General features: G+C 48.3%; 2 protein-coding genes across 5 annotated transcripts in view; one reads left to right on the top strand and one right to left on the bottom strand.

Annotated features, from left to right (window-relative positions):
- XRRA1 (X-ray radiation resistance associated 1) overlaps positions 1-1,593 on the bottom strand; it is a 55,476-nt gene extending 53,883 nt beyond the window's left edge. The window contains exon 1 of one of the 4 annotated variants that reach the window (XM_066588361.1): positions 1,522-1,593. Coding sequence is in view for 1 of the 4 variants with exons in the window: in XM_066588359.1 (XP_066444456.1) it covers positions 1,522-1,527 (6 nt within the window). In the remaining 3 variants the exon portion in view is untranslated. The remainder of the gene's footprint in view (positions 1-1,521) is intronic. The other 3 variants (XM_066588360.1, XM_066588362.1, XM_066588359.1) reach the window with 3 other exon arrangements.
- Positions 1,594-1,763: 170 nt separating this feature from the next.
- On the top strand, positions 1,764-18,635 carry SPCS2 (signal peptidase complex subunit 2). Its single transcript, XM_066588358.1, has 5 exons — positions 1,764-1,873; positions 4,607-4,690; positions 12,153-12,313; positions 12,586-12,720; positions 16,359-18,635. The coding sequence occupies exons 1-5, from the start codon at positions 1,835-1,837 to the stop codon at positions 16,543-16,545; spliced, it is 606 nt and encodes a 201-aa protein (XP_066444455.1). The 5' UTR covers positions 1,764-1,834; the 3' UTR covers positions 16,546-18,635.
- Positions 18,636-27,164: the final 8,529 nt, after the last annotated feature.

Here is a 27,164-nt window from a genome sequence, read left to right as displayed (position 1 = left end):
TCGCATCATGTGACCAGAATATATAATAAATCATATCATGTGACCGGGATCATATAATAAATTATATCATGTAACTGGGATTGTGTAATAGATCGCATCATGTGACCGGGATTATATAATAAATCGCATCATGTGACCGGGATTATATAATAAATTATATCATGTGACCGGGATTATATAATAAATTATATCATGTGACCGGGATTATATAATAAATCGCATCATGTGACCAGGATTATATAATAAATCGCATCACGTGACCAGGTTCACATGGGTTAAACCACGTGGTATAATTGGGTCATGTGACCGTAAACGCATTGTGTCCCCTCATGTGACCGGAATCACACAGTAAATCGTATTCTAACTCCCATCATTTAACCGTAAGCGCGTCGTGCATGTCAGGTCATGTGACCGGCACCGCAATATAAATCGCATTCAGTGACCGGAATCGCATTGTAAGTTGTCACATGGCGGTAACAGATTTTAAGTCGCATCATGTGACCTAAATTGCATTATAAGGTCGGCTTCAGGCGGACGTATTTCCGCACGTAATCGCAGAGAAAGGAGCTCATTGATTTCACTGCGTTCTTCCCATGCATGTACTTTGGCGCGCACAAACATAGATCGCGCTCTATCTTCCTGCGTATTTGCGAATCAAAGGCCCCCATAGAAGGAGGGGTGCGAAAATGTGTGCAAGGAGACTGGTGATACGCTGCGCAATTCTGCAGGATAAAGAGGACATCAGACGGATCAGCTTCTCCAGCGGCGCCTCTTTGTGTTCTCCACGCAAAAAAAACCCCACACACCGCGGGCAGAAAAAGTGCAGTAAAGTGCGCGACACGCAGAAAAGCCTCCTACTGAGTGCCAAATAGTTGCACTACGGCTTGCGCAATTTCGCTTGTGCTCACATGACATCGGCCGGCGTGGCACCATGTGATCAGCATGACATCACACGTCGGCTCGTCACCGTAATCGCATTGTAATTCTCATCATGTGACCAGAATCGTGTCGCACATCTATGGCGCGGTCACACGGCCGTGCTCCGCTTCAGTCCGTGAAATACGCAGTGTTTTTACGGACTAGACTGTGCGTATTCCCTGCTTATGGCGGGCGTTTGGCGCGGGTTGTCACTGCATCCGTCACGTGTGCGAAAAAACCACAAGAAGACCCCGATGATTTCATCCGTAGATACGCAGTCCATACGTGCGGGTCGTGTGTATTCGCGGTCACATTATTAGACGGGACGCGCTGCAAGTTTGTTTCTTTCACATACGTGAAAACGTATTAATCCATGCGGCTTCAGCTCTCCGTGTTCCACGCGTCACATGGGGCGCATTTAATAAGAAGGCCTAAGGCGTCTGATGTGGGCGGAATAAAACCATGAGTCGTGTCATGTGACCAGAATCACGTTAAATGTCAACTCTTAAGACCGCAATCGAATTATAACTCCTATCAAGTGACTGGAATGACGCTAAACACTAATTATTTCTCCTTATTGGTCTCACCGCTGGTCACATTTACCTTCATTCCCGCAGACTCACCTCCTCAGCCGCCTCCGGAGCCGCACTCTCCCCTTCTGGCCCTATCTCTCCGTCTCCTAGCAACAAGGACGCTCTCAAGTTACCCAAACTTCCAAGAACTACAACTCCCGACATGCTTCGAGCCGACGTGACGTTGCGTCGTGACGTTCTTTTCCGCTCGCTGCTGCCGGGAAATGTAGTTCTGTAAATTCCCCCAATGATGACGCGCGCAACAGACAGAAGGGGCATGACGTCACGACTCGAAAGTGACCAATCAGCGGCTGCCAGGTCAGGGCACAGAGGGATGAGACAAGATGGCGGCGAGAGGCGGCAAGAACGGGCTCCTGGAGAAAGTAATGGGGGCTCGGGCGGGGGATGGGGAGGAAGGGGACCCTAATGTAATCTGCAGTTGTTCGCCCTAGGGGGCGGCAGTCACAGTCAACCCCTGATAGACCAGGCTGGAGGAAGCTCTGCACCAGGAGTCCTCCTCATGGGGGCTGACAGGAGGAGCAGCTGAGGGGCTGCCTGTGCAGGGTGCTATATGGAGCCTTGGATATAATCTGGTAGTGGCAGCGTCTGCTCGCCGTCCGTCCGTAGAACCTGCCAGTCAACGGCCGCCGCGGATCTGGTGTAGCTTTGTTACAATGTATCAGCGGGCCGGATACAATGTAACAACCCTGTGGGGCGCAGGAGCGGGTTTAACCCCTTAGGGCTGCGTTCACACAGTGAGCCCCCGGCCGGACGTGGCGCTCGTCGGTGAAAGTTTTACCTTCTCATGCAAAACCGCCTCCAGTGGGAATCCGCGGTCCCCGGCGCTCGGTGGAGGAGCAGGAGTATTTCCCATTGACCTCAGTAGGGGGCATCACGCCGTGCTCGTGGGCTCCTCGGACGCCGTGCCGCGATTCTGACGGTCCCGTTGAAAATGACGAGCGATGCGTTCCGAGGCCAGAAAAATGGGGCTTTTTCTTGGTACTCAAAAAATTGGCGCTCATCTTAGCGCTCGTTAATGAGCGGTTTGTACGGATGGCGAAACATCTGGCTCCTTAGAGCGCAGGGGCGGCGGTCCCGGCTGTCTGCCCCGCGGCGGCGGTCCCGGCTGTCTGCCCCGCGGCGGCGGTCCCGGCTGTCTGCCCCGCGGCGGCGGTCCCGGCTGTCTGCCCCGCGGCGGTCGCAGATGTTAACCTATTAAGGGTACTTGCAGATGAGACGATTTACCATTTGAACGAACCAACAATGTCGCCGTTCGCTCTGCGTCTGGTTTACGACAGATACGGCGTCGGCGCGTTCAAACGAGAAATCGTTCAGTCGTCACATTGGCCGTATAAGTGAGAAGCCGGAAGGATCCATATTTAAGCCAACGCTTGGCGAACGCACCGCTCCTTCGTCGTCAGGTCACCGGCCGCGGTTACGCTCCGCGATTATTCATCACTTTCACTCCTTTGAGCAATAATCGTTCCGTGTAAAAATGCCCTAAACGTCCCGAAGCGGAAGCCCCCGGAGCCGCCGCCGTAGACCGCCATGAGTCCCTGCTATAGCAGCAGCGACGACCGGGACTGGCGGTCCGACTGCCCCTCAGCAGGAAGCTTTAAGAGGGCAAAGATATCCACTGTCCTAGAGGTGGCGCTCTGCCTGCTCACTAGAATGGGGGTCCTGGGCCCCCACAGTACAAGTGGTCGGCGCACGCTGTGACCCCAACATTTAGAACAAAAGTGGGGTGAAGAAATACAACGGCCGTCACTCACAGGGCGCCGGAAGTGAGGATACCATGTGACTACTGCAGCCAATCGCAGGCCTTAGCGGTCACATGCTGTTATTCTCACATGATCTCTGAGGCCACAGATTGGCTGCAGCAGTCATGTGACCATAACAATGGAGCGGCAGCAACACACGAGGGGAGGGTGCGGTCGTTTTTCTGACGTTCCCACTTTTTTTCCCGTTTTTTAAATGTGAGAAAACCCCTCTGAATGCTGAGCGGCCGCATTAAAGGGGTCATCAAAAATAAGTGAGTTAACAGCTGGGCGCAACATGGCAGCGGGAAACGGATGAGCGTCCCCTCCCTCAGGCACGACAACCGCCGGTGTAACCGACACTCGGAGGCGGTCCATGCTCGCCGCGTACAAAGAGTCGGGCTGTATTCACGCGGGATGGCGGTCTGATATGGCACGCTTTAACTTAGTTTTGTATGTGATCGCGGTTCGCTTCTCTTAACGCAGAGCATCTGCGCGCGTGAAAAATGCTAGCAAGTAGTTCCAGTAGCGTTGGCGGCATAGATCACCGCGGCGGCGGGTTTTTGTTTGTTTTCTTCCGATTCTCTGTAAGGAACATCTGCGGCTCACCGAGAGACGCGGCGCCTGCGAATGTACAGATTGAAATAAATACATCTCATTTCGTTTCATTTCCCGTGCGATCACAATCCGTATCGGACAGAACGCACTCGTGAACCGGCCTGTGCGAGTGCGACGGATAATATCTGCGTATTTCTGCATAACATCAGCGGCCTTTGTGTGATATTTCGGATCGGTAACGTGTCGCGGCCTCCCGGCCTGCTGTGTGGTTCACAACCCCCGTTGTCTCAAAAACCCGTCACATGGTGTGGGACTACAAATCCCAGCATCCTGCCCACCGCTGCTGCTGGCATATGGAATGGCACTAAAAAACTTCTCCAATCACTTTGCCATAATCAGGATAGACGGGTCTCCGGCAGCCGCTGGTCAGATGTCTGATGGAGCCGCTTGTCGCTCGTCACCTCAGGAGACCTTTAAATATTGTTATAATTTTGCCTTTGAGCTGAAAACCAGAATAGCGAACGGCGCCGACAGCGAGAGGGACTGCATGACACACGGGGAATTCATAGATCTCACATCCTGACAAACGGGATTCTTATCACCAGCAGTCACACGGCTGCTACTGCAACACCGCGCCGCCGGGGGAGCGCCGCATGTTGGGACACGTCAGCTGATTACACCGCCGTCCCCATCGCAGAAACTTCAGAGCCACCGAGAACCTGCAGACATTTATATCCATCTGTGACTAAAAACATCCACCAATAATCGTCTGAGCTGACCGATGTGCTTTTACTTCTGTAGTGGAAGATTGATGACAAGCCGGTGAAAGTCGACAAATGGGACGGATCTGCAGTCAAGAACTCGCTGGATGATGCAGCCAAAAAGGTATCGCAACCCCCTGAAACACTGGGATGAATGACTTGTAGCTACTACAATACCACCTTCTACGAACACTACTATAATACTGCCCCCTATGTACAAGAATATAACTACTATAATACTGCCCCCTATGTACAAGAATATAACTACTATAATACTGCCCCCTATGTACAAGAATATAACTACTATAATACTGCCCCCTATGTACAAGAATATAACTACTATAATACTGCCCCCTATGTACAAGAATATAACTACTATAATACTGCCCCCTATGTACCGGAATATAACTACTATAATACTGCCCCCTATGTACAAGAATATAACTACTATAATACTGCCCCCTATGTACAAGAATATAACTACTATAATACTGCCCCCTATGTACAAGAATATAACTACTATAATACTGCCCCCTATGTACAAGAATATAACTACTATAATACTGCCCCCTATGTACAAGAATATAACTACTATAATACTGCCCCCTATGTACAAGAATATAACTACTATAATACTGCCCCCTATGTACAAGAATATAACTACTATAATACTGCCCCCTATGTACAAGAATATAACTACTATAATACTGCCCCCTATATACAAGAATATAACTACTATAATACTGCCCCTATATACAAGAATATAACTACTATAATACTGCCCCCTATGTACAAGAATATAACTACTAGAATACTGCCCCCTATGTACCGGAATATAACTACTATAATACTGCCTCCTATGTATAAGAATATAACTACTATAATACTGCCCCTATGTACAAGAATATAACTACTATAATACTGCCCCCTATGTACAAGAATATAACTACTATAATACTGCCCCCTATGTACAAGAATATAACTACTATAATACTGCCCCCTATGTACAAGAATATAACTACTATAATACTGCCTCCTATGTACAAAAATATAACTACTATAATACTGCCCCCTATGTACAGGAATATAACTACTATAATACTGCCCCCTATGTACAAGAATAGAACTACTATAATACTGCCCCCTATGTACAAGAATAGAACTACTATAATACTGCCCCCTATGTACAAGAATAGAACTACTATAATACTGCTCCCTATGTACAAGAATAGAACTACTATAATACTGCCCCCTATGTACAAGAATATAACTACTATAATACTGCTCCCTATATACAAGAATATAACTACTATAATACTGCCCCCTATGTACAAGAATATAACTACTATAGTACTGCCTCCTATGTACAAGAATATAACTACTATAATACTGCCCCCCTATGTACAAGAATATAACTACTATAATACTGCCCCCCTATGTACAAGAATATAACTACTATAATACTGCCTCCTATGTACAAGAATATAACTACTATAATACTGCTCCCTATGTACAAGAATATAACTACTATAATACTGCTCCCTATGTACAAGAATATAACTACTATAATACTGCTCCTACATACAAGAATATAACTACTATAATACTGCCCCTATGTACAAGAATATAACTACTATAATACTGCCCCCTATATATAAGAATATAACTACTATAATACTGCCCCTATGTACAAGAATATAACTACTATAGTACTGCTCCCTATGTACAAGAATATAACTACTATAATACTGCTCCTACATACAAGAATATAACTACTATAATACTACCCCCTATATATAAGAATATAACTACTATAATACTGCTCCTACATACAAGAATATAACTACTATAATACTGCCCCTATGTACAAGAATATAACTACTATAGTACTGCTCCTTATGTACAAGAATATAACTACTATAATACTGCCCCTATGTACAAGAATATAACTACTATAATACTGCTCCCTATGTACAAGAATATAACTACTATAATACTGCACCCTATGTACAAGAATATAACTACTATAATACTGCCCCCTATGTACAAGAATATAACTACTATAGTACTGCCTCCTATGTACAAGAATATAACTACTATAATACTGCCCCCCTATGTACAAGAATATAACTACTATAATACTCTCCCCCTATGTACAAAAATATAACTACTATAATACTGCTCCTACATACAAGAATATAACTACTATAATACTGCCCCCTATGTACAAGAATATAACTACTATAATACTGCCCCTATGTACAAGAATATAACTACTATAATACTGCACCCTATGTACAAGAATATAACTACTATAATACTGCCCCCTATGTACAAGAATATAACTACTATAGTACTGCCTCCTATGTACAAGAATATAACTACTATAATACTGCCCCCCTATGTACAAGAATATAACTACTATAATACTCTCCCCCTATGTACAAAAATATAACTACTATAATACTGCTCCTACATACAAGAATATAACTACTATAATACTGCCTCCTATGTACAAGATTATAACTACTATAATACTGCTCCCCTATGTACAAGAATATAACTACTATAGTACTGCCTCCCTATGTACAAGAATATAACTACTATAATACTGCCCCCTATGTACAAGAATATAACTACTATAGTACTGCCTCCCTATGTACAAGAATATAACTACTATAATACTGCCTCCCTATGTACAAGAATATAACTACTATAATACTGCCCCCTATGTACAAGAATATAACTACTATAATACTGCACCCTATGTACAAGAATATAACTACTATAATACTGCGCCCTATGTACAAGAATATAATTACTATAATACTGCCCCCTATGTACAAGAATATAACTACTATAATACTGCCTCCTATGTACAAGAATATAACTACTATAATACTGCCCCCTATGTACAAGAATATAACTACTATAATACTGCGCCCTATGTACAAGAATATAACTACTATAATACTGCCCCCTATGTACAAGAATATAACTACTATAATACTACCCCCTATATATAAGAATATAACTACTATAATACTGCCCCCTATGTACAAGAATATACCTACTATAATACTGCCCCTATGTACAAGAATATAACTACTATAATACAGCCCCCTATGTACAAGAATATAACTACTATAATACTGTCCCCTATGTACAAGAATATAACTACTATAATACTGTCCCCTATGTACAAGAATATAACTACTATAATACTGCCACCTATGTACAAGAATATAACTACTATAATACTGCCCCCTATGTACAAGTATATAACTACTATAATACTGCCCCCTATGTACAAGAATATAACTACTATAATACTGCCCCCTATGTACAAGAATATAACTACTATAATACTGCCCCCTATGTACAAGAATATAACTACTATAATACTGCCCCCTATGTACAACAATATAACTACTATAATACTGCTCCCTATGTACAAGAATATAACTACTATAATACTGCCCCCTATGTACAAGAATATAACTACTATAATACTGCCCCCTATGTACAAGAATATAACTACTATAATACTGCCCCTATGTACAAGAATATAACTACTATAATACTGCTCCTACATACAAGAATATAACTACTATAATACTGCCCCTATGTACAAGAATATAACTTCTATAATACTGCTCCCTATGTACAAGAATATAACTACTATAATACTGCTCCCTATGTACAAGAATATAACTACTATAATACTGCTCCTACATACAAGAATATAACTACTATAATACTGCCCCTATGTACAAGAATATAACTACTATAATACTGCTCCCTATGTACAAGAATATAACTACTATAATACTGCCCCCTATGTACAAGAATATAACTACTATAATACTGCTCCCTATGTACAAGAATATAACTACTATAATACTGCCCCCTATGTACAAGAATATAACTACTATAATACTGCCTCCTATGTACAAGAATATAACTACTATAATACTGCTCCCTATGTACAAGAATATAACTACTATAATACTGCCCCCTATGTACAAGAATATAACTACTATAATACTGCCTCCTATGTACAAGAATATAACTACTATAATACAGCCCCCTATGTACAAGAATATAACTACTATAATACTGCCTCCTATGTACAAGAATATAACTACTATAATACTGCCCCCTATGTACAAGAATATAACTACTATAATACTGCCCCCTATGTACAAGAATATAACTACTATAATACTGCCCCCTATGTACAAGAATATAACTACTATAATACTGCTCCTATATACAAGAATATAACTACTATAATACTGCCCCCTATGTACAGGAATATAACTACTATAATACTGCCCCCTATGTACAAGAATATAACTACTATAATACTGCCCCCTATGTACAGGAATATAACTACTATAATACTGCTCCCTATGTACAAGAATATAACTACTATAATACTGCCCCCTATGTACAGGAATATAACTACTATAATACTGCTCCCTATGTACAAGAATATAACTACTATAATACTGCTCCCTATGTACAAGAATATAACTACTATAATACTGCCCCCTATGTACAGGAATATAACTACTATAATACTGCCCCCTATGTACAAGAATATAACTACTATAATACTGCCTCCCTATGTACAAGAATATAACTACTATAATACTGCACCCTATGTACAGGAATATAACTACTATAATACTGCCCCCTATGTACAAGAATATAACTACTATAATACTGCCTCCCTATGTACAAGAATATAACTACTATAATACTGCCCCCTATGTACAAGAATATAACTACTATAGTACTGCCTCCTATGTACAAGAATATAACTACTATAATACAGCCCCCTATGTACAAGAATATAACTACTATAATACTGCCTCCCTATGTACAAGAATATAACTACTATAGTACTGCCTCCTATGTACAAGAATATAACTACTATAATACTGCCTCCTATGTACAAGAATATAACTACTATAATACAGCCCCCTATGTACAAGAATATAACTACTATAATACTGCCTCCTATGTACAAGAATATAACTACTATAATACAGCCCCCTATGTACAAGAATATAACTACTATAATACTGCCCCCTATGTACAAGTATATAACTACTATAATACTGCCCCCTATGTACAAAGATATAACTACTATAATACTGCCCCCTATGTACAAGAATATAACTACTATAATACTGCTCCTACATACAAGAATATAACTACTATAATACTGCTCCTACATACAAGAATATAACTACTATAATACTGCTCCCTATGTACAAGAATATAACTACTATAATACTGCTCCTACATACAAGAATATAACTACTATAATACTGCCCCTATGTACAAGAATATAACTACTATAATACTGCTCCCTATGTACAAGAATATAACTACTATAATACTGCCCCCTATGTACAAGAATATAACTACTATAATACTGCTCCCTATGTACAAGAATATAACTACTATAATACTGCCCCCTATGTACAAGAATATAACTACTATAATACTGCCTCCTATGTACAAGAATATAACTACTATAATACTGCCCCCTATGTACAAGAATATACCTACTATAATACTGCCCCTATGTACAAGAATATAACTACTATAATACTGCTCCCTATGTACAAGAATATAACTACTATAATACAGCCCCCTATGTACAAGAATATAACTACTATAATACTGCCTCCCTATGTACAAGAATATAACTACTATAGTACTGCCTCCTATGTACAAGAATATAACTACTATAATACTGCCTCCTATGTACAAGAATATAACTACTATAATACAGCCCCCTATGTACAAGAATATAACTACTATAATACTGCCCCCTATGTACAAGTATATAACTACTATAATACTGCCCCCTATGTACAAAGATATAACTACTATAATACTGCCCCCTATGTACAAGAATATAACTACTATAATACTGCTCCTACATACAAGAATATAACTACTATAATACTGCTCCTACATACAAGAATATAACTACTATAATACTGCTCCCTATGTACAAGAATATAACTACTATAATACTGCTCCTACATACAAGAATATAACTACTATAATACTGCCCCTATGTACAAGAATATAACTACTATAATACTGCTCCCTATGTACAAGAATATAACTACTATAATACTGCCCCCTATGTACAAGAATATAACTACTATAATACTGCTCCCTATGTACAAGAATATAACTACTATAATACTGCCCCCTATGTACAAGAATATAACTACTATAATACTGCCTCCTATGTACAAGAATATAACTACTATAATACTGCCCCCTATGTACAAGAATATACCTACTATAATACTGCCCCTATGTACAAGAATATAACTACTATAATACTGCTCCCTATGTACAAGAATATAACTACTATAATACTGCACCTTATGTACAAGAATATAACTACTATAATACTGCCTCCTATGTACAAGAATATAACTACTATAATACAGCCCCCTATGTACAAGAATATAACTACTATAATACTGCCTCCTATGTACAAGAATATAACTACTATAATACTGCCCCCTATGTACAAGAATATAACTACTATAATACTGCCCCCTATGTACAAGAATATAACTACTATAATACTGCCCCCTATGTACAAGAATATAACTACTATAATACTGCTCCTATATACAAGAATATAACTACTATAATACTGCTCCCTATGTACAAGAATATAACTACTATAATACTGCCCCCTATGTACAGGAATATAACTACTATAATACTGCCCCCTATGTACAAGAATATAACTACTATAATACTGCCTCCCTATGTACAAGAATATAACTACTATAATACTGCCCCCTATGTACAAGAATATAACTACTATAATACTGCCCCCTATGTACAAGAATATAACTACTATAATACTGCCCCCTATGTACAAGAATATAACTACTATAATACTGCCTCCTATGTACAAGAATATAACTACTATAATACAGCCCCCTATGTACAAGAATATAACTACTATAATACAGCCCCCTATGTACAAGAATATAACTACTATAATACTGCCTCCCTATGTACAAGAATATAACTACTATAATACTGCCTCCTATGTACAAGAATATAACTACTATAATACTGCCCCCTATGTACAAGAATATAACTACTATAATACTGCCTCCTATGTACAAGAATATAACTACTATAATACTGCCCCCTATGTACAAGAATATAACTACTATAATACTGCTCCTATGTACAAGAATATAACTACTATAATACTGCCTCCTATGTACAAGAATATAACTACTATAATACTGCCCCCTATATACAAGAATATAACTACTATAATACTGCCCCCTATGTACAAGAATATAACTACTATAATACTGCCCCCTATGTACAAGAATATAACTACTATAATACTGCCTCCTATGTACAAGAATATAACTACTATAATACTGCTCCCTATATACAAGAATATAACTACTATAATACTGCCCCCTATGTACAAGAACATAACTACTATAATACTGCCCCCTAATGGACGATTATAGAAGTGGTATAACCATGGTCTCTCTCCTCAGGTCCTCCTGGAGAAGTACAAGTATGTGGAGAACTTCTGTCTTATTGACGGCCGCCTCATCATCTGCAGCATCTCCTGTATGTTCGCCATCGTAGCCTTGGTGTGGGATTATCTCCATCCCTTCCCCGAATCTAAGCCTGTTCTTGCCTTCTGCGTCATATCATATCCTTCTGTTATCTGTCTGCGCGGCTCTCGGCTCCTGTCGCTTCTGGTTGTCACACAGCTGAGGTGTTTGCTTCATTGTATCAGTGCAGACGACCCTTTGCTATTTCCTATACTGGACTCCAGTCTGATAGCCTTTAAGTTCTGATACATTGTAACAAATCCTCAGCTGTCTGCATACAATAAATGTTTCCATTCACTGACAGCCAGCTGGGGTTTTGTGGGTGCTGATATTCACATTGAGCCCGTGTTTCCCTTAACCCTTCGGTCACTTATTTCCTGATGATGGGCGTCCTCACCGTTTATACCTCATACAAGGAGAAGAGCATTTTCCTGGTCGCCCACAGAAAGGATCCAGCAGGAATGGACCCCGATGATATCTGGCACCTGTCCTCCAGTCTGAAGAGGTGAGCGTTGGCATGGGACTCCCAGCTGCTGGCCCCATGCCACAGAGATGTGATACCTGTTCATCCTGAGCTCCAGGGTTATGAACAGAATGCCAGAGCTGTAGTCAAGACTGACACAGCAGGATAGAAGGATCATGGTGTAGGATACAAGGTGATGGCCATGCAGTGACTGAGAGCCACACATGTATACACACTAATGCAGGAAAGCAATCCGTCACTGTGTGGTCGGGGAGGGCAGGAACTGCTGAGGAAAGGGGGACTCAGAGGCTGTCAGTAGGCGCGGGCGGGGAGAAGAGGTGAGCTTGCAGGTTGTCGTTAGGAGCGAGTGGAGAGTAGAGGGGGCCTTGCAGGCTGTTGCTAGGAGCGGGCGGGGAGGAGACGGGGGGGGGGGGGGGGGGAGGCTCACAGGCTGTCACTAGGAGCGGGGGGGAGGAGACGGGGGCTCTCAGGCTGTCACTAGGAGCGGGGGGGGGGAGTAGACGGGGGGCTCTCAGGCTGCCGCTAGGAGCAGGGGGGGGAGTAGACGGGGGGCTCTCAGGCTGTCGCTAGGAGCGGGGGGGGGAGGAGACGGGGGGCTCTCAGGCTGTCGCTAGGAGCGGGGGGGGGGAGGAGACGGGGGGCTCTCAGGCTGTCGCTAGGAGCGGGGGGGGGGAGGGGACGGGGGGCTCTCAGGCTGTCGCTAGGAGCCGGGGGGAGGAGACGGGGGGCTCTCAGGCTGTCGCTAGGAGCGGGGGGGGGGAGGAGACGGGGGGCTCTCAGGCTGTCGCTAGGAGCGGGGGGGGAGGAGACGGGGGGCTCTCAGGCTGTCGCTAGGAGCGGGGGGGGGGGAGTAGACGGGGGGCTCTCAGGCTGCCGCTAGGAGCAGGGGGGGGGAGTACACGGGGGGCTCTCAGGCTGTCGCTAGGAGCGGGGGGGGGGGAGGAGACGGGGGGCTCTCAGGCTGTCGCTAGGAGCGGGGGGGGGGAGGGGACGGGGGGCTCTCAGGCTGTCGCTAGGAGCGGGGGGGGGAGGAGACGGGGGGCTCTCAGGCTGTCGCTAGGAGCGGGGGGGGGGAGGAGACGGGGGGCTCTCAGGCTGTCGCTAGGAGCGGGGGGGGGGAGGAGACGGGGGGCTCTCAGGCTGTCGCTAGGAGCGGGGGGGGGAGGAGACGGGGGGCTCTCAGGCTGTCGCTAGGAGCGGGGGGGAGGAGACGGGGGGCTCTCAGGCTGTCGCTAGGAGCGGGGGGGGGGAGGAGACGGGGGGCTCTCAGGCTGTCGCTAGGAGCGGGGGGGGGAGGAGACGGGGGGCTCTCAGGCTGTCGCTAGGAGCGGGGGGGGAGGAGACGGGGGGCTCTCAGGCTGTCGCTAGGAGCGGGGGGGGGAGGAGACGGGGGGCTCTCAGGCTGTCGCTAGGAGCGGGGGGGGAGGAGACGGGGGGCTCTCAGGCTGTCGCTAGGAGCGGGGGGGGGAGATGGGGGGGGCTCTCAGGCTGTCGCTAGGAGACGGGGGGGCTCTCAGGCTGTCGCTAGGAGACGGGGGGGCTCTCAGGCTGTCGCTAGGAGACGGGGGGCTCTTAGGCTGTCGCTAGGAGACGGGGGGGCTCTCAGGCTGTCGCTAGGAGACGGGGGGGGCTCTCAGGCTGTCGCTAGGAGACGGGGGGGCTCTCAGGCTGTCGCTAGGAGACGGGGGGGGGGCTCTCAGGCTGTCGCTAGGAGACGGGGGGGGGGGGCTTTCAGGCTGTCGCTAGGAGACGGGGGGGGTTCTCAGGCTGTCGCTAGGAGACGGGGGGGGGCTCTCAGGCTGTCGCTAGGAGACGGGGGGGGCTCTCAGGCTGTCGCTAGGAGACGGGGGGGGCTCTCAGGCTGTCGCTAGGAGACGGGGGGGGCTCTCAGGCTGTCGCTAGGAGACGGGGGGGGGGCTCTCAGGCTGTCGCTAGGAGACGGGGGGGGGCTCTCAGGCTGTCGCTAGGAGACGGGGGGGGCTCTCAGGCTGTCGCTAGGAGACGGGGGGGGCTCTCAGGCTGTCGCTAGGAGACGGGGGGGGCTCTCAGGCTGTCGCTAGGAGACGGGGGGGGCTCTCAGGCTGTCGCTAGGAGACGGGGGGGGCTCTCAGGCTGTCGCTAGGAGACGGGGGGGGCTCTCAGGCTGTCGCTAGGAGACGGGGGGGGCTCTCAGGCTGTCGCTAGGAGACGGGGGGGGCTCTCAGGCTGTCGCTAGGAGACGGGGGGGGCTCTCAGGCTGTCGCTAGGAGACGGGGGGGGCTCTCAGGCTGTCGCTAGGAGACGGGGGGGGCTCTCAGGCTGTCGCTAGGAGACGGGGGGGGCTCTCAGGCTGTCGCTAGGAGACGGGGGGGGCTCTCAGGCTGTCGCTAGGAGACGGGGGGGGCTCTCAGGCTGTCGCTAGGAGACGGGGGGGGCTCTCAGGCTGTCGCTAGGAGACGGGGGGGGCTCTCAGGCTGTCGCTAGGAGACGGGGGGGGCTCTCAGGCTGTCGCTAGGAGACGGGGGGGGCTCTCAGGCTGTCGCTAGGAGACGGGGGGGGCTCTCAGGCTGTCGCTAGGAGACGGGGGGAGGGGGCTCTCGGGCTGTCGCTAGGAGCGGGCGGGGAGGAGACGGGGGGGGGCTCTCGGGCTGTCGCTAGGAGCGGGCGGGGAGGAGACGGGGGGGCTCTCGGGCTGTCGCTAGGAGCGGGCGGGGAGGAGACGGGGGGGCTCTCGGGCTGTCGCTAGGAGCGGGCGGGCAGGAGACGGGGGGGGGGGGGGGGGCTCTCGGGCTGTCGCTAGGAGCGGGCGGGGAGGAGACGGGGGCTGTCGTTAGAAGCGGGCGGGGAGGAGAGGGACTTGCAAGCTGTCACTAGGAGCGGGCAGGGAGGAGACGGGGGCTCTCGGGCCGTCGCCTCTCGGGCCGTCGCCTCTCGGGCCGTCGCTCGGTGAGGAGAGGGAGAAGACCGGGTGGAGAGGCAGACTCTTGGGCAGTCGCTTGGAGCTGGCGGGGGACCTGCGGGCAGTCGCTTGGAGCTGGCGGGGGACCTGCAGGCGGTCGCTTGGAGCTGGCGGGGGACCTGCAGGCGGTCGCTTGGAGCTGGCGGGGGACCTGCAGGCGGTCGCTTGGAGCTGGCGGGGGACCCGCAGGCGGTCGCTTGGAGCTGGCGGGGGACCCGCAGGCGGTCGCTTGGAGCTGGCGGGGGACCCGCAGGCGGTCGCTTGGAGCTGGCGGGGGACCCGCAGGCGGTCGCTTGGAGCTGGCGGGGGACCCGCAGGCGGTCGCTTGGAGCTGGCGGGGGACCCGCAGGCGGTCGCTTGGAGCTGGCGGGGAGCCGAGGGGGACCCGCAGGCGGTCGCTTGGAGCTGGCGGGGAGCCGAGGGGGACCCGCAGGCGGTCGCTTGGAGCGGGCAGTGGCTTGGAGCCCAGGGGGACCCGCAGGCGGTGGCTTGGAGCCGAGGGGGACCCGCAGGCGGTGGCTTGGAGCGGGCGGGGAGCCGCAGGTGGTTGCGGAGGGGGGGCTTTGCAGGCCAGGAGGAGGGGGAATGCGCAGGCCGTCGCTTGGAGCAGGCGGGGAGTAGAGGGGTTCACGGGAGGGAGGCTGTCTGTCGCTGGGAGCGGGCGGGTGGAGCGTGATTTAGTTTTGGCAGCAGTCCTCTGACGTCTCGCTGTTTTCTGCAGGTTCGATGATAAGTACACCCTGAAGGTGACCTTCATCAGTGGGAGGACCAATCAGCAGCGAGACGCCGAGTTCACCAGATCTATAGCCAAGTTCTTCGATGACAGCGGCACCTTAGTCATGGACATGTTTGAGCCTGAAGTCTCCAAGCTCCACGACAGTTTGACCTCCGAGAAAAAAATGAAATAAGATCCCGTCGCGCCGTCACATTTATACGCTGAGAAGGAATAAAGCAGAAACGATGCCACCCTATAGGAACGTCTCCCCTCACCCACCTTGTACCCTGGCGGGTGCTGCCCAAGGGCTCTGGGTCTTGTGACACAGCTCATCTCTAGGTTTCCACATCTTAGAAGTTGCAGCTTACCTGGAGGGTAAAACTCCTCTTTTCACTTTGTAAATACTTTGCTTTCCTGGTCTTCTACTCCAGTCACCTCTAGAGCTGCATTCACAATGCTGCTGGTCCATGCTATCAGCTATACTCCAGCCACAGTCAGAGCTGCACCTGTAATACTGCTGTCTTAGATGCCTGTCCTCTCTAGAGCACCACTGCTGTTACATCCGGGATTCTACTCCAGTCCCATCCTAAGCTGCGGGAAATTCTGCTGGTTTCCTATTAAAGCTCCGCTGCCCTGCATTGTGAGATGAGTGAGAGAATGCAATGCATTATGGGAGTCCAGTGCAGCTGTGTTGGTCAGAGTACAATGCGCTATGGGAGGTAATGTAATCAAACATTATGCCAGCAGACTGCAGCTTTGGATGTGAGTAGAGTATAAAGACAAGGAAAAAATGAGCAAAAGTGGAGCTTCATGTTACTAGCGCTGAGCTGGCGGGCCCCCTCCTATATACGTTAGTCCCAGCATCGCCCAACCCACTGCACAACTGAGCCCACCATCCATATACGAGACTACAACTCCCATCATCCCATAATTACATATGTCAGGGGATGACTTCTCCTTTGAACTTCCATTCATTCCAACATAAAATCCCTCGCCTGGTGCAGTGAGCGCACCCCAAAATAAAGAACAGCCCCCGAGTCTCTAAGTTGGGTGACGAGTAATATGGCCGCCATCCAATCTCTCACAGCAGCCGCTGCCTAGACTCTCTACTCCTCTCTCGTTAGTCGGTGACTAGCATTTGGCATTCAGGACTCCAGGACAGATGGGTGACCCAGCGTTGTCAGAAGAGGACGACTCGAGGTCTACTTTAAACGTCAGGCTCCGCCCACAGTTCTAAATTGTGATGATATGCGACCAATGATAAAAAAAAATGGCGAGCGACTCGCAGTGACCGCATTATGATTGTCAACGATGTTTTGCCCTCATAGAGAAACCGGATCCTTATATTGGGTTGCCGCCATGTGGAGCCTTAGGCCAGCGCCCTATGGCGGCTTTAGCCGTATCCTAATATGGCGGTGCAGTCCTGTAATTTCCTAAGATAGAAACAAATGGCGCGGAGCACTCCGTCTCACAGCTCGCCGCCACCGACAGATTGCAAGCCGTTGGATTTCTTGCGCTCTGCGGGTCGCGGTTACTTGTGAGTCGCATTCCGGTTTATTAGAATAGGAGATCGCTGGGATGTACTGCAGTCTTCGGCTCTGACCTGCAATACCACACATGACCTGCCAACAGAGGTGGCGCTACTTTTTGAAGAAAGCAACCATGTTTTTCTCGCCCCTCCATCTTTTCATCTCACACACTCTATAGGATACGTTCCCAAATATACTGCAACCCAGGCAGGCAGTTTTTTTTCTGGTCTGTGGGTGGAGCTTGGCAAGTTCAAGTTTTTTTTTTTTTTTTTTTTTTTTCACAGTTTTTATATTTTGATCATTAACCTTCGCTATGTCCAGGCTGCCGCCATTACCTGTTTTCTGAGCACATCGGTTGGTGTAGGCCCTCCTACAGTAATCGGCCTGTTAGCCTGTGTAGCTACATGGTCCGCAGAAAGTCCCGTGGCTGCCATTATGGATTTTTTTGTGTACATTTCTACCACATATTCTGGGCGACTCCTCGGCGCCTCCTATCCTTCAGTTACAGTTATTGGATCGAAAGTTTTTTAGTCTTTTTTTTTTTTTTTTTAATTGTACAGCGTGAAAAGGGGAAAAACCGAGCTGAGCCGGGAGCGCGGCGGTTGTCGTGTGGGTGGAGCGCGGCGGTTGTCGTGTGGGTGGAGCGCGGCGGTTGTCGTGTGGGTGGAGCGCGGCGGTTGTCGTGTGTGTGATGCTTCGCTCTGTCTTAAAGCTGATACTTACTGTAAACAATAAAGGAAGATGCATTTTTCGATCTGTCGCTGTCCTCCCGCCTGCGGTCGCCTCGCGCATCCGACGTTCTCTCTCGTTTCTCCAACTGCAGTTTTCTAAAAAGTCTGTTTTTCCAATAAAAAAAGGAGAGAAGATGCAAATCCGGCTGTCGTCACTGGAGCGCCGCTACACGGTCCCATCCGGGGGCTTAAAGGGACTGTTCATTGTGAGTCACATGTCATTTCCCACACTGTAAGCCCAGGCTCAACTTGTGCGTTGCGAGATGCACAAATCTCGTACGAATATGAACACTATTCTTTGAGTGCGTTCATATAGATCAACGACTTGTCATGAAAAGAACATGTCCTATCTTGGGATCTTCCCTCAGAACTTATCACTCATTGTTTTCAATGGGCGATACGTTCCGAGGAAAGAGGGAGGAATTTGATGCAGTCTGCAGAAACTGTAGGGCAATCGTCAGAAAAGCTAAAGCTGGTAATGAATTCTGGCTTGTATGAGAGGCTAAAGCGATTAAAAAAAGATTTGGGGGGTCAAAAGAAAAGTCAAAGATGCTATAGGGTGTTTACAGAATGAAGATGATGAATTTGTTAAGAATGATGCTGAGAACTTTTAAATTCCTATTTTGTATCTGTTTTCTCTCAGAAAGTAGATGGAACATCAACTGATCTTCCTTGTGCTATTGGGGGAATACAAGCATGCAGGCTATCTGTAAGCACAGAGATGGTGAGGGAACACTGAGCTAACTTACATGAATTCAAGTCTCAAGGTCCAGATGAATTACATCCTAGGATACTAAAGGAAACAGCAGAGGTAATTGCTGAACAACTCGCCATAATGTTTGAAAATCCTTTGAGAACAGGAGACGTCCCAGAAGATTGGAAAAGGGCAAATGTTGTCCCTATCTTCAAAAAAAGAGAAGAAGGTGGATCCAGGAAACTACAGGCCTGTAAGCCTGACTTCTATAAAGGGAAAGATCTGTGAGCAAATTATTAAACAGCATGTATGCAAGTACTTGGATAAAAATGGAATAATTAACCAGAGCCAGCATGGGTTTGTAACAAACAAGTCATGCCACATGAATCTAATGTCCTATGACACAATCACCAGCTGGGCTGATCAGGGAAATGTGGTAGATATAGTATATCTTGACTTTATAGTATGAGATACTTTGTCAAATGCTTTACTACTTATTGAAAAAATGACCAAATCTGGGATTGACAAGGTAACTGTTAGGTGGATTCACAACTGGCTGAGTGATCATACTCAAAGAGTGGTCATTAATGGCTGCACATCCAAGTGGGAGAATGTATCAAGTGGGGACCACAAGGCTCTGTCCTGGGCCCAGTGTTGGTCAACATTGTTATAAATGATCTGGAGGAGGGAATAGATCAATGAGTGGAACAGAATGAGTTCAAGGTTTCCCATTTAAAACAATGCCTCGCCTCTGCCGGACCATTGCATGAGCGTAATATCGGGCCGAGTTTCCCGTGTGGAGGAAGCCTTCAGCTGCTGCGCTCCGGGTGTTGCGTTGCAATACAACCTCTGCTTTTGTAGTAGCTGGCAGCTTTTAGCTTCAACTTAACTTTCAATCCTGGTCTGGTGTCGGACTCCCCCTAGTGGTAACTCTTCATTGGTGGAAGTTGTGTACCCAATAAGCTCCGTCCTAAAAAGTGCAGATTCAAATGATGCATCATGGGAAATATCTAGTATCTCTATTTCTATACTAGTACTTCTAAATGTGATCACTGATGACCCCCACGTGTGAGCTGAGATTTACTTCAAAGGGGTATTCTTTAATTGTCCCTTTTTAATAGAGACCCCCGTCCCTCTCGTGATTGGCGCTACCCTGTATGGTAATTCTCCCGGTGACCCGGAGCATAAAATCACGTGACAAGTTTTCCGTGGATCAGTTTCAGTGTGAATCCACATTAGATGAAAAATCCAGCGATCGGAGCGACTTCCAACGAGGCCGGTCATCGGTGCTAGACTAGCCGGGGTCTCACTGCCAACCGCGGGGGGTTTCTCATGTAACGGTGTGAAGAGTATACCGAGAATGGCGCGATCGGGGGAAACATCCAGCGAAGAATCACGCGGACAGGAACAACTCATCACTGAAAGGGGTCGGAGGAGGATGTCAGGAATCGTTCTGACCAACAGGCTGCACAGTCAGCGGAATACAACACTGGAGCTCCAACTAACGTGTCGAACGCACAACTCGCCGTTCCTGCGCACGGATGGTATAACAGCAGGCGACCAGTTCCAGCGCCATTGTGTCTAAGAGAAACAGAAAGACTCCAGCGGGCAAAAGAGCGCAAAACTTGTATCACTGAGCAGCAGAAAAACATCTCCTAGTCGAATAGATGTAGAATTCTGTTGCTGATGGGAGGTCAGAATTTGGTGTAAGCAGCATGAATCGCTGACCCCTTCCTGTCAGCTGGTCAGAATATGTCAGTCCTCCATGTAATCTGCAGCAACTACAAGAAGCTTCCTGTCCGCAGGGGCCGATATTCCTGCAGAACCATTTCATCACCGAGTGGAATCTACTAATTACTGCGGTTCTGAAGGTCAAAGGAGTCAAACACTACTAGATGTGTGTGTGTGTGGGGGGGGGGGGTCGGGGGGAATAATAAATGCCAAACACTAATAAATCAGTGTTTCATAAATGCCCCACAGATTGGGCAGGGGATCTAACGACAGGTCATTATGCTATATGATAAGCGTTGGATCTCCACCTTTTATCATCATGTGATGTTTGAGTTGAACATTCTGTGCCGATTAATTCTATATCTTTACATCAGTCTGAGCTCTAGTTCTGGTACAGAGCATTCAATCCCCAGGGCTGAAATAAAAAAAAACACCTACCGCAGTCACCACCAGGGGGAGCTCTCTCCATACACTTATCAAGTTCAATCTACAGTATGACCAGCATGTTGTAAGCTCCCCCTAGTGGTGGCTGCAGGTAGACGGTGTACTGACCCCCAGGATTAAATGAACATGTCATAATGTGTAGTAAATGCCCTAAAAATACAAATCAGTGCAAGAATTTCAGTTTTTAGTTAATTTTGAATCCAAGAAAATGTCCTATGTTCCCAAAAATCACATCAATGAAAACAACGCTCATCCGCCCAAACCCAAGCGCGACGGAAATCCACAGGCAAGACACGTGCATGTAAGCGAAGGCTTTACAGTCAGTGGGTTCTATCTTCTATATATATCGTGTGTGAAGCCGCCCAATACGCAGTGAGTACAGCCCATTGATTTCAGAGGGTTCGCTCACATAAGCATATTTTGGCGCAGCTTGCGGTGCGTCGCGCTGCTGATTCCGTCCTGCGGGATACAAGCGGTTCCAGAAGTTTAGAGAAGCTTACAGGAAACCGCAAAGATGTACTTTATAGCGAGTTTCGTGTTTCCATAACGGCTGACAGCGGTTTGAGGGAAAAGATGGAGGCAAAACCGTCGCAGAAAATGCTGTTTCTCCAGAACCCATCAGGCATGAATCCACCCAAAGGGCGCGGCGACAATCACTCCGATGCTTCCACGCAGGACGGTGACCGCTCAGTGGATGGCGCAGGGCGGATGGGGATCATTCACAGTAAGCGGCCGGCGTTCATAGATGAGAGAATGAACAATAAGCAAACATTTGCCTATTAGTCATTACAGATCATGGTTCTGTGTAGAAGCGTACTGTACATGTATGACCGCTCCAGGGGCGCTGATGATAGTACATGTATGACCGCTCCTGAGGTGCTGATGATAGTACATGTATGACCGCTCCTGAGGTGCTGATGATAGTACATGTATGACCGCTCCAGGGGCGCTGATGATAGTACATGTATGACCGCTCCTGAGGTGCTGATGATAGTACATGTATGACCGCTCCTGAGGTGCTGATGATAGTACATGTATGACCGCTCCAGGGGCGCTGATGATAGTACATGTATGACCGCTCCTGAGGTGCTGATGACAGTCCATGTATGACCGCTCCTGAGGCGGCGATGATAGTACATGTATGACCGGTCCTGAGGCGCTGATGATAGTACATGTATGATCGCTCCAGGGGCGCTGACCACTGACTGCTGTACATGTATGACCGCTCCAGGGGCACTGATGATAGTACATGTATGACCGCTTCTGGAGTGCTGATGATAGTACAAGTATAACGGCTCCAGGGGCGCTGATGATAGTACATGTATGACCGCTCCTGGGGTGCTGACCACTGACTGCTGTACATGTATGACCGCTCCAGGGGCACTGATGATAGTACATGTATGACCGCTTCTGGAGTGCTGATGATAGTACAAGTATAACGGCTCCAGGGGCGCTGATGATAGTACATGTATGACCGCTCCTGGGGTGCTGACCGCTGACAATAGTACATGTATGACCGCTCCTGGGGTGCTGATGATAGTACATGAATGACCGCTCCTGGGGCGCTGACCGCTGATGATAGTACATGTATGACCGCTCCTGAGGCGCTGATGATAGTACATGTATGACCACTCCTGAGGCGCTGATGATACTTCATGTATGACCACTCCCGGGGCGCTGACCGCTGATGATAGTACATGTATGACCGCTCCATGGGCGCTGACCGCTGATGATAGTACATGTATGCTTGTTCCTGGGGACGCTGACGATAGTACATGTATGACCGCTCCTGAGGCGCTGATGATAGTACATGTATGACAGCTCCTGGGGTGCTGATGATAGTACATGTATGACCGGTCCCTGGGTGCTGATGATAGTACATGTATGACCGCTCCGGAGGCGCTGATGATAGTACAGGTATGACAGCTCCTGGGGTGCTGATGATAGTACATGTATGACCGCTCCTGAGGCGCTGATGATAGTACATGTATGACCGCTCCTGAGGCGCTCACTACTGACTGCTGTACATGTATGACCGCTCCAGGGGCGCTGATGATAGTACATGTATGACCGCTCCTGGGGGCGCTGACCGCTGACAATAGTACATGTATGACCGCTCCTGGGGTGCTGATGACAGTACATGTATGACCGCTCCTGGGGCGCTGACCGCTGACGATAGTACATGTATGACCGCTCCTGAGGTGCTGACCGCTGATGATAGTACATGTATGACCGCTCCTGAGGTGCTGATGATAGTACAAGTATAACCGCTCCAGGGGCGCTGATGATAGTACATGTATGACTGCTCCTGAGGGCGCTGACCGCTGACAATAGTACATGTATGACCGCTCCTGGGGTGCTGATGATAGTACATGAATGACCGCTCCTGAGCGCTGACCGCTGATGATAGTACATGTATGACCGCTCCTGAGGCGCTGATGATAGTACATGTATGACCACTCCTGAGGCGCTGATGATAGTTCATGTATGACCACTCCCGGGGCGCTGACCGCTGATGATAGTACATGTATGACCACTCCATGGGCGCTGACTGCTGATGATAGTACATGTATGCTTGTTCCTGGGGACGCTGACGATAGTACATGTATGACCGCTCCTGAGGCGCTGATGATAGTACATGTATGACTGCTCCTGGGGACGCTGATGATAGTACATGTATGACAACTCCTGGGGTGCTGATGATAGTACATGTATGACCGCTCCTGGGGTGCTGATGATACTACATGTATGACCGCTTCGGAGGCGCTGATGATAGTACATGTATGACTGCTCCTGAGGCGCTGATGATAGTACATGTATGACCGCTCCTGGGGCGCTGACACTGTACATGTATGACCGCGCCTGGGGCGCTGACCGCTGATGATAGTACATGTATGACCGCTCCTGAGGTGCTGACCGCTGATGATAGTACATGTATGACCGCTCCAGAGGCGCTGATGATAGTACATGTATGACCGCTCCAGGGGTGCTCGCCGCTGTACATGTATGACCGATCCTGGGGCGCTGACTGCTGATGATAGTACATGTATGACCGCTCCTGAGGTTCTGATGATAGTACATGTATGACCGCTCCAGGGGCGCTGACCGCTGATGATAGTACATGTATGACCGCTCCTGAGGCGCTGATGATAGTACATGTATGACCACTCCTGAGGCGCTGATGATACTTCATGTATGACCACTCCCGGGGCGCTGACCGCTGATGATAGTACATGTATGACCGCTCCATGGGCGCTGACCGCTGATGATAGTACATGTATGCTTGTTCCTGGGGACGCTGACGATAGTACATGTATGACCGCTCCTGAGGCGCTGATGATAGTACATGTATGACAGCTCCTGGGGTGCTGATGATAGTACATGTATGACCGGTCCCTGGGTGCTGATGATAGTACATGTATGACCGCTCCGGAGGCGCTGATGATAGTACAGGTATGACAGCTCCTGGGGTGCTGATGATAGTACATGTATGACCGCTCCTGAGGCGCTGATGATAGTACATGTATGACCACTCCTGAGGCGCTCACTACTGACTGCTGTACATGTATGATCGCTCCTGAGGCGCTGATGATAGTACAAGTATGACCGCTCCAGGGGCGCTGATGATAGTACATGTATGACCGCTCCTGGGGGCGCTGACCGCTGACAATAGTACATGTATGACCGCTCCTGGGGTGCTGATGACAGTACATGTATGACCGCTCCTGGGGCGCTGACCGCTGACGATAGTACATGTATGACCGCTCCTGAGGTGCTGACCGCTGATGATAGTACATGTATGACCGCTCCTGAGGTGCTGATGATAGTACAAGTATAACCGCTCCAGGGGCGCTGATGATAGTACATGTATGACTGCTCCTGAGGGCGCTGATGATAGTACATGTATGACTGCTCCTGAGGGCGCTGACCGCTGACAATAGTACATGTATGACCGCTCCTGGGGTGCTGATGATAGTACATGAATGACCGCTCCTGAGCGCTGACCGCTGATGATAGTACATGTATGACCGCTCCTGAGGCGCTGATGATAGTACATGTATGACCACTCCTGAGGCGCTGATGATAGTTCATGTATGACCACTCCCGGGGCGCTGACCGCTGATGATAGTACATGTATGACCACTCCATGGCCGCTGACTGCTGATGATAGTACATGTATGCTTGTTCCTGGGGACGCTGACGATAGTACATGTATGACCGCTCCTGAGGCGCTGATGATAGTACATGTATGACAGCTCCTGGGGTGCTGATGATAGTACATGTATGACCGGTCCCTGGGTGCTGATGATAGTACATGTATGACCGCTCCGGAGGCGCTGATGATAGTACAGGTATGACAGCTCCTGGGGTGCTGATGATAGTACATGTATGACCGCTCCTGAGGCGCTGATGATAGTACATGTATGACCGCTCCTGAGGCGCTCACTACTGACTGCTGTACATGTATGATCGCTCCTGAGGCGCTGATGATAGTACAAGTATGACCGCTCAAGGGGCGCTGATGATAGTACATGTATGACCGCTCCTGGGGGCGCTGACCGCTGACAATAGTACATGTATGACCGCTCCTAGGGTGCTGATGACAGTACATGTATGACCGCTCCTGGGGCGCTGACCGCTGACGATAGTACATCTATGACCGCTCCTGGGATGCTGATGATAGTACATGTATGACTGCTCCTGGGGACGCTGATGATAGTACATGTATGACAACTCCTGGGGTGCTGATGATAGTACATGTATGACCGCTCCTGGGGTGCTGATGATACTACATGTATGACCGCTTCGGAGGCGCTGATGATAGTACATGTATGACTGCTCCTGAGGCGCTGATGATAGTACATGTATGACCGCTCCTGGGGCGCTGACACTGTACATGTATGACCGCGCCTGGGGCGCTGACCGCTGATGATAGTACATGTATGACCGCTCCTGAGGTGCTGACCGCTGATGATAGTACATGTATGACCGCTCCAGAGGCGCTGATGATAGTACATGTATGACCGCTCCAGGGGTGCTCGCCGCTGTACATGTATGACCGATCCTGGGGCGCTGACTGCTGATGATAGTACATGTATGACCGCTCCTGAGGGGCTGATGATAGTACATGTATGACCGCTCCTGAGGCGCTGATGATAGTACATGTATGACCGCTCCTGAGGTGCTGATGATAGTACATGTATAACCAGTCCTGAGGCGCTGATGATAGTACATGTATGACCGGCTCCTACGGCGCTGATGATAGTGCATGTATGACTGCTCCTGGGGTGCTGATGATAGTGCATGTATGACCGCTCCTGAGGCGCTGATGATAGTGCATGTATGACCGCTCCTGAGGCGCTGATGATAGTGCATGTATGACCGCTCCTGAGGCGCTGATGATAGTGCATGTATGACCGCTCCTGAGGCGCTGATGATAGTACATGTATGACCGCTCCTGAGGCGCTTATGATAGTATATGTATGACCGCTCCTGGGGTGATGATGATAGTACATGTATGACCGCTCCTAGGGTGCTGATGATAGTACATGTATGACCGCTCCTAGGGTGCTGATGATAGTACATGTATGACCGCTCCTAGGGTGCTGATGATAGTACATGTATGACCGCTCCTGGGGTGCTGATGATAGTACATGTATGACAGCTCCAGGGGCGCTGATGA

Source organism: Eleutherodactylus coqui, chromosome 1 (genome assembly GCF_035609145.1).
Source record: "Eleutherodactylus coqui strain aEleCoq1 chromosome 1, aEleCoq1.hap1, whole genome shotgun sequence".
Classification (NCBI taxonomy): Eukaryota; Metazoa; Chordata; class Amphibia; order Anura; family Eleutherodactylidae; genus Eleutherodactylus; species Eleutherodactylus coqui.
The sequence above is the reverse complement of the archived record's forward strand: the minus strand, read 5'-3'. Positions and strand labels throughout refer to the sequence as shown.